Genomic DNA, 16,255 nt, shown 5'->3' on the forward strand with positions numbered 1-16,255 from the left:
TATTTAATAATTAAAAAGTCACTAACTATTACTTATATAATTAAATTGGTGCGAAGATATAAATAAAAGTTTATTAATCTAAAAAATATTTTTTTCTATTTGATAAGGTATATAATTAAATTTAAGTGATAGTAACATATATATAGTATATTTTAATATTAATATTTATTAAATGATACTTTCTACTCATATGTTTTTTGTATTTGTTATAGCAAAAAAAAAAATTACTAATAACAAAATTTTCACTATAGAATTAATAGTTTAAGTAATTTATAATATTTTTTCAAATTTTTCATCAAAATAATTTGTCCAAAGTAAATATCAAAATTAAGATATTTATGCATTTTTATATGGCATATAATTTAATTTAAAATGATATATATATATATATATATCTTTATTTTTAATACTTATTAAATGAGACTTTCGACTTATATAATTTTTTAATCATTTGTATCATGTCCTAACAAAAAAAATAAATCATGGATCACAAAATTTGAATATGAGACTTTTAACAGTTTTGGTAGTTTATACTCGTTTTTAAAAATTGAAAATATAACATATAAAGAAAAAATTTCATTTTTATTATATGGTTAATATGATTGTTTAATTTATTTTAATAGTTTAAAATTATACAAATATTAGATACCTTCATTTTTATTAAATCTTTATTATTCAAAATCATTAATTGTCATATATACTTTAGCCACTTTAGGAAATTCCGTAATTTTATTTAAGGAAATAGTAAATCACATTAATAATGTATTTATGGTTAGTTTAATAAAAAGCTTATTATATATTTAGATGGACCAAACTATTTCTCTAAGGATTCTAAGAATCATTCTAGGGATGACAAGTGGCTACAAAATAATGTTGTAATGCTTCTCAAATAATATATAGGGGATAAATATAATACTAATAAAATCAGTAGCACACAAAGTTTGAATTGTAGTATTGACCGACTAAAAATCTCAAAAATAAATCAATGGTAATGTAATTACAAAAGCAAGACCAAGAGTCAATGGTAGGTCTACTTTTAAGTCCCCCCATACCATAACTTTCTCATCTTGTTTACATTTTAGATTCTCATGATCCTTTAAGTGTCCACTTCCTGCGACCATTGGTCGTCTCTTTCCTATATTACTTTTAGTTTTTACTTGCTGTTTTCTGGATCATATGCATATTTATAGATTTGCTAAACAATCTAGCTACTAATATTTAGTCCGATAATATACTTTTTTTATTAATTGAGAAACACTTTTAGAAAACAACCTTACTTTCTTATGTTATTAATAAGTTTGTCATTTATGCTTAGGTATCATTACCATAGTCTTTCTCACATCTTATGGTAACAACTCATCAATTACTAAGAATATTACGAATCATGCTATCGACTAATCCGGTGATTTTTTCAAAAATTTAATTTTTAGATATGTATCTGAAATAGAACTAATTTTTACAGATGTCTATATTTTTCTGAACGCAAATGCATTCAGCAACTCAATCAATTTAAACCCTACAAACGCAAAAGAATAAGGATCTTTCCTCTTAAAGGAATCACTTTCTGGATAACAAAACTTTTCGAGCCATTCAATTGAAAAATAAAAAGCTCTAGTAATATTTTATAAGATAGTATTGGTTTAGAAAAATGCACGATTATATTAGTTCATAGTGGTTTAAAGCAGATTCTAGTACTAAGCTAAAATTCAACGTAAAGAAAAAAATTGTTGACTTTGGAATATGATGTAGCATCTTTATTATGAAAATGAATGTAACACCAAAAGTATGTTCATATTCGTTCATTGGCAAAATGAGATTTTAGTTTTTCAAACTTAAAAAGTCCAATAATTTCACAATACAACTCATTTACTCTTTTGACCTCTAAAATCCAAAACAGGCCTGTATTCTTCACCTACCTCACCGACCAAACAATAAAAATAAAAAGCAAATGTTAGGAAGAAACAAGAAAAAGAAAACAAAGAAGCAAAGTGGTCCATTAGGGTTCAAAATAAAGAGGCAATATGGAAGAACTTCTAGAACGTCTACTACTCCCAAAAGAGAAGAAGGATCTCTTCATTTTGTTGCTACTACTGCTACACTCTCCAGCTCCTTCTCCGACCACCGGAATTTCCTGATTTTTCCGGATAATAATCGCCTCTTGAACAGCCAGATACAGCTGTCTATCTGCAGACGAATCCATCGAGATCGATCTTCTGATGGGTTGAACACTACCAAACTGCTCATCTTTGTCTCTTCTAATGTCGATACATTCGTCTCCCATACTGGTGACTTTGTGAAGCTTTCTTCCTTTTCTCTGAAACTCTCCTCTGTTAAGCTTCCTAGGAGATTGGCTGATCGAACTTTGGTTCAGTAGGTGACTTGAATTCGATCTTTCTTGTACCACACGTATCCTTCCGCTTCTTGGACTATCTCTGTCACTACTGATGCTATCACCTAGCTCGATGACAACATACTCATTTTCGCCGGTGTCTGACCCCAATACCGCATTATCTGGGGAAGTACTTGGAGCAGAAACCGGATCGGGAGGGAAACTTGTGCCGCAAGAAACCCTAGTTCTACACAAAGGGCAATTGGCATTGTTCTGAAGCCAAATATCGATGCAGTCGATATGAAACAAATGACTACAGTGTGGGATAATCCTCAGCTTCTCCTCTTCTTGAAACTCATTCAAACAAACCGAGCATTCTTGACAAGTATTCTCTTCTCCTTCTCTCCTCTTCTTGAACTTTAAAATAGGGATTGCTCTAATGACGGATTCATCGAGACCGCGTTTTATCCTCGGAGAGTAAAGCCTTATAGGACCACCATGGTCGTTGCGTTGACGTCGGGATAGTGAGAATCTACCAAGAATGTCGATTCGATGCCAGTTCAGACAGCATTTGATAACGAAAACGTAATAGCTTACAAGTAAGAAAGCTGTGGCTAAGATTCCAATCACGGCGACGGCTATGATCGGAAAGTTCGTCCCCGTCGAGCTCACACGGTGGAAAACAGTCATTGGTGGTGGTGGTGGCGGCGGCGGAGTAAAGTTCAGATCCCGGAGGATATTACGACGAGCTGATAGATCCATTAACTAGAAGAACAAGCTCATTCTCTAATAGGAAGAGAAGCATAAACTTTGAAGAATATGAGATTTGTTTAAAAGATTTGGGAGAAAAACAATTGATAGTTAAGCAGAGGATGAGAGAGGTCAGCCAAGGAGAAAAAATGGAGAACAGAGAGAGAGAGAGAGAGAGAGAGAGAGTAAAATGAAAGTTCGGTGACATTTCTAAGTCTCTTTATATTTATTTTAATCTTTTTTTTTCTAAATTTCTTGATCGGTGGGACTCGTTTGGTGTAAGACTTCTCTTTTCTTTACTGATTGGTGTAAATTGAATATCAGTATCAAATATGATAAGTGGGAAAATTGAAAATTTGTTTCTTTGTTTGTTTATGTGTACCAGTACAAGTGGTGGGGAACTTTTTATTTAAGGAAGAAACCTGACATTTATTCACATTAATTCTAATTTATACAATACACATTGCTTTTATTGTTTTAAAAGAAACTCTTTTCAAGTTGACAAAAAAAAACTCTTTTCATTAATTATGATTATACAATTTGAGCTACCTTTGGTTATGACCAATCTGATTTGATCCGATGCCAAAAAAAAAAAATCTGATTTGATCCTTCTGATAGAGCAAGTTCGTCTAATAAGTAGATAAAATTGTAGTCTGAATTAACGCGAGTAATGATGATATATAATCTGGTTCACTAGATTATCATTTATGATCTAACCATGATTGTCGGTCGCAATTTAATAATACTTGTATCCTTGATTATCTAAGGGCATCAGCATCTATGAATCTTAAGGGAGGTTCATAACTTTAATTTTTTATTATTATTTTTTTTTTTTTTAAAAAAAAATTAAGCGGACCAATCACGGACCGCCACGTGGCGTGGGGCCCGCGATACAGTGATGAACTAGGTTCATCCCAGTGATCCTGCAAGAGCTGAGTTCACCAAAAATAGAATATTTTAATTTTTTTTTTTTTTGGGAAAGGTGTGAACTTCTGCATTGAACCTTCAATGCAGATGCTCTAAACATTCAATTTTGAGATGAATCCCACGTACACAGATTAATTTTCATTTTTTTCTTTAAAAATTTTAGTGGGTTAGTCTGTTGGTCTGACTGTATAGCCTATCTAACTAGCTATAAATGTTCATAATGAGACTAATGATGTGACTAAAACATTTCCCAAAATTAAATAGCATAACGACGTGAAAAATTGTATAATTTACAGTATTTTCATCTCTGTTCTATAGTTTACTTTAAAAATATAATAATAAAATAGAATATATATTTTTTTAGAGTAATTTTTTTATTTTTCATTCATACTTAATTTTTCACACTATTTTTGAAATAAATTATGAAATGTGATAAAAATGTTTTAAGAATTATCTCTTTTTCTTTTGTTGAACTATATACCTCTTTTTTAGTCATTACCTTTTTAGTCATTATCTGTGTTTTGTTCTGCAACGATAAGTTAATAACTTGAATTCACAAGTTTAGTTGTTAGAATGGCCAATACGTTACTAGTATATTACAGTATTAAACATTGTTATATGCAGTGACCATTCAAATCTGAAACTTAAATATGTCACTTTGAAGTATATGAAACCGAGGCACCATGGGAACTGATGGGGTTAGGGTTTTTGGGAACCGGTGTCTTCCTCCAGATCCAGTGATTCTTGGACGTGGGACGCTCATCAGGTGGTATCTAGCACGGTGTGCGGAGATGGATCTAAGGCTGATCTTGGACACACCGACTAGAGTGTGTTGTCCACCGGAGTTCGCAACTGTGTTGTCCATCGGAATTGAAGCTTCACTTTACTTTTCTTGTTTTTTTAGTTTGCTTTCTTACGGCTTTAAGTTTGTTGTCTATTTGTAACCTAGTACTGTTGTTTCTCCGGTCATTATTGGGCGTATGTATTTTTCTTATTTGCGATTTACTCGGGCCAATTAATATAATTAATTATATATATTTTTTAAAAGTATATGAAACTGATTCTGTTTGAAAATATAAAAACTCATAATCTTTTGTCAAAAACTAATTTTGATCCTTATGATTCAGAAATATCTCAAGAGAGTCGAAATATGTGTAAATGGTCAGTTAAACAATTCACAAGTAACCATCCATTGATAACGGTACGAATAAAAGTCTACGAGGTAAAGATGGTTTACAGAGATGTAGAGTAATTAAATTGGATTTTAGGCATAGATTAATGATTGGAAACGTGTATGATAAAGGGGTTGGTATGACTTTTTAACACGTCCATACTAGTCAACATAGACTCATTGTAAATTAATACAATAAAAGACGAAAAAACAAAAAGTAAACTTTGGGCACATGCATTCCACGACAGCTATATTTATCAACACAATAGCTTTTGATACATTCGACTAGCTATGTACACTCTTACATATTGATGGTTGATTAAAATGAAATTTTTGGTAAACGAATAAAAGTTAATGACATCGGTGATATTTAAAATGCGCGGTGCGATAAGGTCTAATTGCAAGATTTTGCAATTTGTCACTGTTTAGAAATCTATATTATTAAAATTAATAATTGATGAATTTTTTTTGGAAACATGTATAACAGTATTTTTAGTACTTATTTTTATTTACACATTTAACCATTACATTTACAATAAATTAAATATTTTTTGTATTTTTATTATTTACAGATTTTACCACTATATTTAAAATTAATTTAAATTAATTAATTAAAATTTTAAAGCTTATCTAACCAAATAAATATTCATATATTGTATGAATATTAACTAAATCGCATATATTAAAGGATAATACAACTTTTATATTACATCAAATTGCATCAAGTTATAAAACTTTTAATATAATATTATGTACAAATTAAAAAATCATTATCAAACATATATATAATAAAATAATATATTTTACTCTATATATAAATAACAAAACATACAAAAATAGAAATGAGAATTTTTATAAAATCAGCAGTTTATGAATTTACGATAAACACAAGTTAAATCAAACATTCGTGTATTGACGCGGATCAAGTTTTAGTGTTGTTTTATTTATGTTGAAGTAAACTTTTTTTCAAGTATAGTTTGCTATCCAACGTTGGACATTAAATGCCTAAAAAAAACTTTTGGATCTCGGTTTGAGAAATATTACTTTCAACTAAAATTAAACTAATTGAAAATTGAACTCATTAGTCAGTCTTGTCAACATAAATATTTTTTTCGCAAATTACATTTTTCTACGATGTAAAAACATTCATTATTAATTACTGTTAAAAGCAAACATGATCTTTTAGTTGAAATCAATAAATTAAAATCTATCTTTTACTAGATAAATGCTCAATAAGTATCGGTTATTGTTTCAAAATGAGTAATAGTTATTCCATGCCTTATAAAGAGATTTAAAAAGTATATAAGAATCTAGCATTGGATGCTATATCTTGCTTGAGAAATATTTACTTTGTTTTATCAATCAAGTAATCCCTTATATATTATTTGAGAAGCATTACAACATTTTTTGTAGCCGCGTGTCATCACTAGAATGATTTTTAGAATCCTTAGAGAAATAAATTGGTCTATCTAAATATATAATAAGCTTTTTATTAAACTACAATAAATACATTATTAATGTGCTTCATTATTTCCTTAAATAAGATTACGGAATTGCCTAATATGGCTAAAGTATATATGACAATTAATGATTTTGAATAATAAAGATTTGATAAAAATAAGTGTGTATTATAATTATATTTGTTTAATTTTAAGCTATTAAAATAAATTAAACAATCATAGTAACCATATAATAAAAATAAAAAAAAATATTTATATATTATATTTTGAATTTTTAAAAACGAATATAAATTACTAAAACTGTTAAAAGTTTCACATTCAAATTTTGTGATCTATGATTTAAAACTTTTGTTATGACATGATACAAATAATTAAAAATTAATATAAGTTGAAAGTCTCATTTATTAAGTATCAAAAATAAAAGGTATATAAATATATGTATCATTTTAAATTAAACTATATGCCATATAAAAATACAAAAATATCATAATTTGAAATTTACTTTGAACATTTTTTTGATAAAAATTTTGAAAAAGTATTGACAACTTAATTTCTTAAAATATTATAAATTACTTAAACCATTAATCTCACAGTGAAAATTTTATTATCACTAATTTAAACTTTTTGCTATAACAGATACAAATGATAAAAAACAAATATGAGGAAAAAGCATCCTCTAATAAAGATTAATATTACAATACACCACATATATGTTACTATCATTTAAATTTAATTATATATTATATCAAATAGAAAAAATATTTTTTCGATTTATAAAATTTATTTATATGTTCGCACCAATTTAATTATATAAGTAGTAGATAATGACTTTTTAATTATTCAATATATATTTATTATTTCATAATATGTTATAAACATATAATATATAAAATAATTTATATATATAATGTTCATTCCGCACAAGGCGCGGATCTTAACCTAGTGATGCAGTATTTTGAAAACACTTGAACTAACTTTCATGGTGGGGGTTCTAAACGAAAGACCACAAAATTGTCTAAATCTTAAGGAGAAAAAAATCGGACGATAAGTCAATTCTACAACACGAATCAAAATTTTGTTTGCTTTATCATTTTCTGATTTTTATCTTATGTTCTGTTATCGTTAAAAAAAAAAACTTATCTTATGTTCTGTTATCGTTAAAAAAAAAAACTTATGTTTACCGGAAAAAGCAAATGAAAAGAATAGGACCGACACTGTTTACGTAGTCTAGCGTATGCCGTGTGCATATGTTGACGATTTTGGCACAAAACACTGGCGCGTTTGTGTAATTAATTCTCACACACAACGACACTAACAATAAATGTTTATGGACTTCCCATCGTTTTAAAATGGGTTGCTCTAAAACTTTTTGCAAGGAAAAAAGAACTTTTGCTTGTATGAGATCTACGGTTGGTTCGTTTCACATTAGTCAAGGTTTGTCGAAATACACCATCGTTTTCTTTATACACTTTGTATCTGAAATATGATTACAAATTCCTAATGTATGTAGAAACTTGAAAGTATATATTCCACAAAACTTTGATGGTATATATCCAACATAAATTAAACTGCTAATAAATTACAAAACTCATTAAAGATAAACAAAAAACTATTACAAATTTTTTGATGTGTTTAACATGAATATGAAATAATGATAACTAGGTGACTCATCCGCGTATATACGCGAAAATGAATATTTACGAAAATTTTAAATTTGAATAGTTTGTTAATATTTATTTTTGTTTTGTTTAATTTTAATAGTTTGTTAATATTTATTTTTAATAGTTCACCACAACTTTGTTTTGTAATAAGTTGGAGTTATGACATATAATAAGAAAACAATAAGATTAAAATTAATTAAACATCGAAATGAACTTTAGTTTTTTAAAATAATACAATTTAAATTTAATTGGATCACCCATCGGTTCAATAGTTATCATCGGATCCTAGCGAATTTTTTGCGGGTTTTATAGAGTTTTTTAAATAATGGATATGTATTAAAAGCAAAACCAGTATTACATATCGGATCACCAGATTTACCGACTTGTATGGAGATCTGGATTGGATTCAAAAGCACTGATTTAAATGTAAAATATTTTAAACAGAAAATATTCTTACAAACAAAAAAATTGTAAATTTGTTAACGAAATTTATCATAATTTCCGCTTTCACTAAAACCTATTCCCTTTGCACCTGCTTTTCATCGATTTTTCTAAATATTAAAACTTTTCTGATCTGTAAAATATAATATAATGTTAAAACTAAATTACAATATACATAATCACAATTTTTTCCTAGCTATAATGTTAAACTAAACAATAATATACATAATCACAAGTATGTAATTTAATCTATAGCTAAATTATAATAAAAATAATGTTAAATTAAATGATAATATACATAATCAAAATTTTATAAAGGAAATTCTCTCAAATAGTTTTTTTAAGTTTTTATCACAAAAATAGTCTTCAAGAAAAAAATCACCAAAATAGCACTTTTTTATTTTGAAATTGTTAATATTTTTTTTTTTTAGTTTGAAACCCTAAATCCCAAAATCTCACTCATTAACTCTAAACCATAAATTTATATTAGTTAATATTTGGATAAAAATACATTTTTTTAATAAAACTTATTTTGGTGATTTTATTATTAATGATTATTTTTATGACAAAAATTTTAAAAAAACTATCCTAAAAAAAAATTTCATTTTATAATTTAAACATTTTTATAATTATCTCACTCCGCCGCGAAGACACTACTTAGTTAAAAAAAACATAAACGGTTACACCACAACGTGGCACTAATGTACAAAATATCTTTGTATATCTAGTTAAAAAACATAGACGGTTACACCACAACGTGGCACTACTCTACAAAGGATCTTTGCATATCTAGGATATACATATTACCACATATCTCTTGCCAAGTATTAGTAATATAGAAAATATTTAGTATATTTCCAAATCATAGATCTATGCATTATGTATATTTTCTATAGCTTACACGTATTTTTTTTTCCGTAGGGTTTTCTATTCTCTCTATATATTTGTGTGTTTCATTCACATCATGCTTCCATCCATCTACAAAACAAAGTCAAAACCTAAAGAAAATCGTTAGACCATATCACCATTTCTTTGTCTCTTCTCTCTTCAATGGCTTCTTCCACTACAGCCCTTCTAGGTCCACCTTCCGTCGTCGCCGCCGTGGAGACTCCGATCATGAAACCTGTCACCACCCCTGTTTCTACCGACCAAAATCTGATCTCCAAGACCGCCGCACTAGCCCTCGAGGAACGCCCACCGATGGGTCTGACTGAAAACTTGTCGCCTACGTTTCTCTCCTCGGGCAGCCCCTGCCTCGATTTCTTCTTCCATATCGTGCCCGACACGCCTCCCAACGATCTTGTCCAACGCTTAGCGGTTTCCTGGTCCCACGACCCGTTGACCACTTTGAAACTCGTCTGCCACCTCCGAGGAGTTCGAGGCACTGGCAAGTCAGACAAAGAAGGGTTTTACACAGCAGCCTTGTGGCTTTACGAGAATCACCCCAAAACCCTAGCTTTGAATCTCCCGTCTCTCGTCGATTTCGGATACTTCAAAGACTTGCCTGAGATTCTGCACCGGATCCTTGAAGGTCCGCAGGAGGTGGAGGTGGAGGAGAGAGGGACGAAACGGGTGTGGAGGAAGAGGAACCAGAGCCAGTTCAAGCGGACGAGAGAGACTCGCTCCAAGGTTTTGGAAGATAGGATTCTTGAAGACGCCGAGGAGCTTGGTGCTCATGTAGATAAAACAAAGGCTAGAGCGTTGAGGAAACATAGAGAGTTCGAGAAGGCTAAAAAAGCTTTAGAGAGGTATAACTCTGATGCTAACTACAGATTACTGTTTGATTGCATTGCGGATTTGTTTTCCGGTTTATTGAAAACCGATCTGGAGTGTCTGAATGCTAATGAGCTGTATAAGATTAGTCTAGCTGCTAAGTGGTGCCCTTCCGTTGACTCTTCGTACGACAAGACTACATTGATATGTGAGGCAATCGCTAGAAAGATGTTCTCTAGAGATGAGTACGAAGGTGTAGAAGAGTCGCATTATGCGTATAGGATCAGAGATAGGCTGAGGAAACAAGTTCTTGTTCCGTTGCGTAAAGCGCTCGCACTGCCTGAGGTGTCTATGAGTGCAAAGGAGTGGAACCATTTGAAGTACAATAGAGTTGCTTCGGTTGCTATGACCAACTACAAGAGGCTCTTTGAGAAGCATGATAGCGAGAGGTTTAGGGAGTTTCTGGAGGATGTGAAGTCCGGGAAGAAGAAGATGGCGGCTGGCGCGTTGCTTCCTCACGAGATAATCAGTCAGCTGAGCGAGGATGAAGTTGGGGCGGAAGTTGCAGAGCTTCAGTGGGCGAGAATGGTGGAAGATGTTGCCAAGAAGGGGAAGATGAAGAACTCGTTGGCGGTCTGTGATGTGTCCGGGAGCATGGCGGGTGTACCTATGGAGGTTTGCGTGGCGCTTGGGTTGTTGGTTTCGGAGCTTAATGAAGAGCCGTGGAAAGGGAAGGTGATCACCTTTAGCGAAAACCCGCAGCTTCATCTAGTCACTGGCTCAAGTCTGAGAGAGAAGACTGAGTTTGTCAGAGAAATGGATTGGGGGATGAACACGGATTTTCAGAAGGTGTTTGATCGGATCCTAGAGGTTGCAGTTGAGAATAACTTAACCAATGACCAGATGATCAAGCGGCTGTTTGTGTTCAGCGACATGGAGTTCGACAGTGCAGTGCAAACAGAAGACAGTGATTATTACTCTTCTCCTTACGAGGAACAGTCCAAGAAGAAATGGGAGACAGATTATGAGGTGGTTCAGAGGAAGTATAAGGAGAATGGTTTTGAGAATGTTCCAGAAATTGTATTTTGGAACCTAAGAGACTCGTCGGCGACACCAGTGGCTGCTAAGCAGAAAGGAGTAGCTTTGGTTAGCGGGTTTTCAAAGAATCTACTGAATCTGTTTCTTGAGGAAGGTGGGATTGTGAATCCTGAAGATGTCATGTGGCTAGCCATTAAAGGTGAGGAGTACAAGAAGCTTGTTGTTCATGACTAAGAGAAACTTCACTTGCTTAATCTTTGTACTCATCAGTTTCTTTGAGTTTACTTTTCGAAAACTTGTTTTCCCATTTTGTGTTTTGACCTTGTTTGAGGAAAAAGAGGATTCTTGTTTGAGGAAAAAGATGAATCTTGTTTATCTTGTTTTTTTTTTATTTGAAGTACCCAAGTCTAATTAGGTATAAAAATAAGAAAATGAAATGATCTAGAAGTTGTAAGAAGAGGCATTACTCTTTGTTTCCTCCTAACTTTGGAATCTTTCCTCTCTCTTTTGGTTCTAATGGAAGTAAAAGGCAAACTAATATTCTCCAATCTCTCTTTCTTTTATCTCGTTATTCCTGTGGTGTCCTCTCACATCCGGTAGTTTCATAACGAATATGTTCTTGTAGATGGCCAAGTTGCTTCACATGATGCGTACTAATCAACAAACAAAGCTTATAAGAATTTTGCCTTGAATCCAAAAAAGTTGATTCTGTGAAGAAGAGACTATCGTTTTTTTCCCGCTCTAGTTACCAGGAGAAGGATCTTGAAGAATGACGTAACGGATTGGACTCAAGCCCCGAAAGCTCAACAAACACACACAAAAAATGTGTTGCTATGAACTAGCTTTACATATTTAGTTATTACATAATGTAGTTGAGTTTAGAACAATGTGGGCAGATGATTCATACATGGGCTTTTGCTAAAAGGGAAGAAGAATATATTCTTTTAACGCGGCTTTATAAAGCTCTTCTTCAAGTCACCGTTCGTTTATTCAAAGATCAAGCATAAAAAGAACATCAAATCTCCAAACTTTTTATTTGTTTTCTATATATTCAATCGCTTATTTTTTTACTATAAATCTTATAGGCTTCCTGTCCTTGTTGTTTCATCTCATTTTTACAATATTCAATAGCTTCTTTTTACTATAAACTCTTATAGGCTTCTTGTCATTGTTGTTTCATCTCATTGTTGGTCTGTTTATTAAGGTTTTATTAATGGAAGCTGGTGCGTTAAACTCAGTGATCAGTAGATTGCTTGAAGCTAGAGAGAAACCAGGAAAGATTGTTCAGTTGTCTGAAACTGAGATCAAACAGCTCTGTTTCGTCTCTAGAGATATCTTCTTGAGACAGCCAAATCTCTTGGAACTCGAAGCTCCTGTCAAGATCTGTGGTACTCTTCTTCCTCTCTCTTTCCCTCTATCTCTTCTCTGAGATTGTGTTCTTATGGAACCTTTTGCTTATAGGGGACATTCATGGACAATACCCGGATCTCTTGAGACTATTCGAACACGGAGGATACCCTCCTCGTTCAAACTACTTGTTTCTTGGAGACTACGTGGACCGTGGCAAACAAAGCCTTGAAACGATTTGTCTCTTGCTCGCTTACAAGATCAAGTTCCCTGAAAACTTCTTCCTTCTTAGAGGAAACCACGAGAGTGCTTCAATCAATCGCATCTACGGCTTCTACGACGAGTGCAAACGCCGTTTCAGTGTCAAGATTTGGAGAATCTTCACCGACTGCTTCAACTGTCTCCCCGTGGCTGCACTCATCGATGACAGGATTCTCTGTATGCACGGTGGGCTCTCCCCGGAGCTGCGTAGCTTGAGACAGATTAGGGACATTCGCCGTCCAACTGATATTCCTGACCGTGGCTTACTATGTGATCTCTTGTGGTCTGATCCTGATAAAGTGGTTAGAGGATGGGGTCCTAACGATCGTGGAGTTTCCTACACTTTTGGATCGGACACGGTTTCTGAGTTTCTTAAAAGACTCGATCTGGACCTAATCTGTAGGGCTCATCAGGTTTGTGTTATTGTTACTTGCGTCACAAGAAACTTGTTTTGTATGTGTTTACGTTTGATGCAAGTAAAGGTTTCGTCTCAGGTTGTTGAAGATGGGTTTGAGTTCTTTGCGAATAAGCAGCTTGTGACGATATTCTCAGCGCCGAATTACTGTGGAGAGTTCGACAATGCAGGTGCGATGATGAGTGTAGACGAGGATTTGATTTGCTCTTTTCAGATCTTAAAACCTAATGAGAAGAAATCGAAATTCAGCTTCGGAAGTAGAGGTGGTGTTAAAACTGGCTTCCCTTATCCTCAAGTCAAGGTATATATTAATTAATCCCATAATCTTTTTCAGTTTGTGGATCAAATGTATGTTTTTATTTGTGTTAAAGAATAAAAGGATTTTTAGTTCCAAAAAAAATTAAAGGATTTGATTGAATGGTTTTGTTTTTCGAAATATAATACTGATCAACTCTGTTTAAAAGTTTAATGAAATTCTCGATGATCAAAAAGAAAAAAAAAGAAGAAGTTATATCGATATATAAATGCAATTTTCTATTAGACTGTTTTTCTGTTTTTTTTCTATTATACTACTATTACAATAATCTTCGTGTATTATGTATATCTATATACGTTTTTGTTCTTTTTTGAAAAGGGCATATATATATGTTTTGAATGATTTAATAAGATCTAAGCTTTAAATTCGCTTTTTCTTTTGCTTTCGAACTAGTAGAAAGATTAAACAATGATGGGTCAACTATGTTATTAACCAAAAAAAAACTTGATGTTAACTTTATTCGACCAAGTTAACGCATTTTGAGTTTTCGTTAATAGGATAATTAAGTGTTTTTGTGCTATTTACGTAAGTTAAAGTTGCCTCCCTAAGTTATATAATTCTATTTTGTTTTGAACAACTTTTAAAGTTTAAGTTTTGAATCTATTTTATCTTATGAGTTCTATAAAAAAAGATGAAAAAGCAACATTGTTAAATATGTGATTTTAATTTCTCATTATATTTATAGTCAGTCATACGTTTAGTGATACCATCATGTTACAAGGCAACTTCGAAATCTCTAATCATTTGATCGAAATATATTTTTAATTCCAGTCGATCCTGAGTTCGCAGAGTTCGAAGCAATACAACTAGTTGAGACTTGAGTGGTTCTGAAAGCGTACAAGTTTCACATACAGTTGTTGGTTCCATAGCACACTGAGCATAAGAGCTAATTAGCAATCATGCTACCGTAACAACACCGTATCATGGTCAGAGAGCAAGAGGATTTTTGAATTGCGTACTTTTGGAAGCTTCTGTTACTTTTTGGGTTGTTTATAACTTTGCGTGTTTGTTTCTCGATGTAGTTTTGTTTGTAATTGTATTAATTTTGAATAAAACCTGTTTTCTTTTCGACCAAACAACATACATCTTCCTAAAGTTACTTCTTCCGTTTTGGATCTTTTTATTCACAAGGCTTGTCTGTTAATGAGTCGTAAATAAGCTTAGATTGTTACCTCATGGATCCAGTCTACGATTTTTTTCTTTCTTTTGGCATCCAACACAAAATACATTAGTTAACCTTCGGAATTGGGGATAACTGTTAGTGTATCTGTTTCAATTTGAACCGGATTTTTGGGATTTTCGAGATTTCGCTACAATGAACATAAAGTCACATTTCGGAAATCCGTTTCAATTTTTGGGATGCATTCTCCTCGTCAATTGTAGGTTACCTGATACTCAAAATACCCAATGAATCAGGAAACGAGCATTAAGGTCACTGAAGAGCTTCGGGTTCAGTTAGATGAATTCATGACTAACCCAATTACAGATTAGGCAGGGTCCATGCGATCAATGTAAATCAGCTAAAGTCTTATAAAGCCGAAGAAGAGCATTCAATCTGCTAGCTGGTTAACTCAATTCTTATCCAAAGCAGGAAAATTGACTATACGTAAATCAGTCTTCACGGCCACCCCAATCTACAGTATCTCTTGTTTCCAACTCCCTATCAGTTTGTGCAAAAGAATACAATCAGTTCTCAGTTCTCACCATATTTTGGTGGGACAACTCAGATAGAAAAAAAAATGACTTTCATGGGATAATCTAGCAAAACCAACGGTAGAAAGGGGTTTGGGTTTCAAGATTATTCAATTATTCAATCAAGCTCTCCTAGCTAAATTATTGAACTACCAATTTTGGAGTATGCACCGACTGTTTAGCGCTTGTTGAATAATCAACAACAAGCATTAAATCAAGGAGATCTTTGGTATCATTTTTGATATCAAGCAACTCTCTTCTACGCTTGTTTATTATGCTTGGTTAAATGTGGTGCTGGGAATCTGAGTCATTATCGACGGGTGTGGATCGACCGATTGAAAAAATTTAAGATGCGGTGCAGGTGTGGATTGACTCAATTTTAAGCAGGACGAGTGGACTAAATTTGAGTCGCGGGTATCCGTCAATAAAATTAAAAAAAAAACAAAATTTTGTAAAAATAAAATTAAAAAATTCATAAAAATATAGAAAATATTTTTAAAAATTATATAATTTTAAACATAAATATATTATTTTTATTATTTTTATAAAAATAATTAATAGATAATAAAAATAATTATTTTATTAAATTTAATATTATCTGCAAGTCCCACGGATTATCTGCAAAATAATTATTTTATTAAATTTAATATTATCTGGAAGTCCCACAGATCATCCGCAAATCTCAGAAGCGAGTAAGGGTATATCATTTTTTTTGCGGATCATGCGGATCAACA

The 16,255-nt window shown here is 32.2% G+C and overlaps 3 protein-coding genes across 4 annotated transcripts; 2 read left to right on the forward strand and 1 right to left on the reverse strand.

Moving 5' to 3' along the window:
- Nucleotides 1-1,772: 1,772 nt before the first annotated feature.
- LOC103827972 (RING-H2 finger protein ATL16) lies at nucleotides 1,773-6,674 on the reverse strand. Its single transcript, XM_009103537.3, has one exon. It carries the CDS (start codon nucleotides 3,089-3,091, stop codon nucleotides 1,997-1,999), a length of 1,095 nt encoding a protein of 364 aa, XP_009101785.1. The 5' UTR covers nucleotides 3,092-6,674; the 3' UTR covers nucleotides 1,773-1,996.
- Nucleotides 6,675-7,215: 541 nt separating this feature from the next.
- LOC103827973 lies at nucleotides 7,216-11,867 on the forward strand. The gene has a single exon (XM_009103538.3). The coding sequence runs from the start codon at nucleotides 9,790-9,792 to the stop codon at nucleotides 11,722-11,724; it is 1,935 nt and encodes a 644-aa protein (XP_009101786.2). The 5' UTR covers nucleotides 7,216-9,789; the 3' UTR covers nucleotides 11,725-11,867.
- A 597-nt stretch (nucleotides 11,868-12,464) lies between these two features.
- Nucleotides 12,465-14,908, forward strand: LOC103827974 (serine/threonine-protein phosphatase PP1 isozyme 7). Of its 2 annotated transcripts, none has more exons than XM_009103539.3 (4): nucleotides 12,465-12,878; nucleotides 12,952-13,511; nucleotides 13,593-13,814; nucleotides 14,601-14,908. In XM_009103539.3, the coding sequence occupies exons 1-4, from the start codon at nucleotides 12,704-12,706 to the stop codon at nucleotides 14,637-14,639; spliced, it is 996 nt and encodes a 331-aa protein (XP_009101787.1). In that variant the 5' UTR covers nucleotides 12,465-12,703; the 3' UTR covers nucleotides 14,640-14,908. The 2 variants fall into 2 exon arrangements, with proteins under 2 accessions (XP_009101787.1, XP_009101788.1); XM_009103540.3 differs by having other exon boundaries at nucleotides 14,619-14,908.
- Nucleotides 14,909-16,255: the final 1,347 nt, after the last annotated feature.

This window comes from Brassica rapa, chromosome A06 (assembly GCF_000309985.2).
Source record: "Brassica rapa cultivar Chiifu-401-42 chromosome A06, CAAS_Brap_v3.01, whole genome shotgun sequence".
NCBI classification, from domain to species: domain Eukaryota; kingdom Viridiplantae; phylum Streptophyta; class Magnoliopsida; order Brassicales; family Brassicaceae; genus Brassica; species Brassica rapa.

Excerpts from the sequence above, each read along its gene's own strand:
- LOC103827972 (XM_009103537.3), bottom strand. The coding sequence starts at position 3,091 with ATGGATCTATCAGCTCGTCGTAATATCCTCCGGGATCTGAACTTTACT.
- LOC103827973 (XM_009103538.3), top strand. The coding sequence starts at position 9,790 with ATGGCTTCTTCCACTACAGCCCTTCTAGGTCCACCTTCCGTCGTCGCC.
- LOC103827974 (XM_009103539.3), top strand. The coding sequence starts at position 12,704 with ATGGAAGCTGGTGCGTTAAACTCAGTGATCAGTAGATTGCTTGAAGCT. Across the intron at positions 12,879-12,951 it reads AGCTCCTGTCAAGATCTGTG|GGGACATTCATGGACAATAC; the intron begins GTACTCTTCTTC and ends TTTTGCTTATAG. Across the intron at positions 13,512-13,592 it reads TAATCTGTAGGGCTCATCAG|GTTGTTGAAGATGGGTTTGA; the intron begins GTTTGTGTTATT and ends GTTTCGTCTCAG.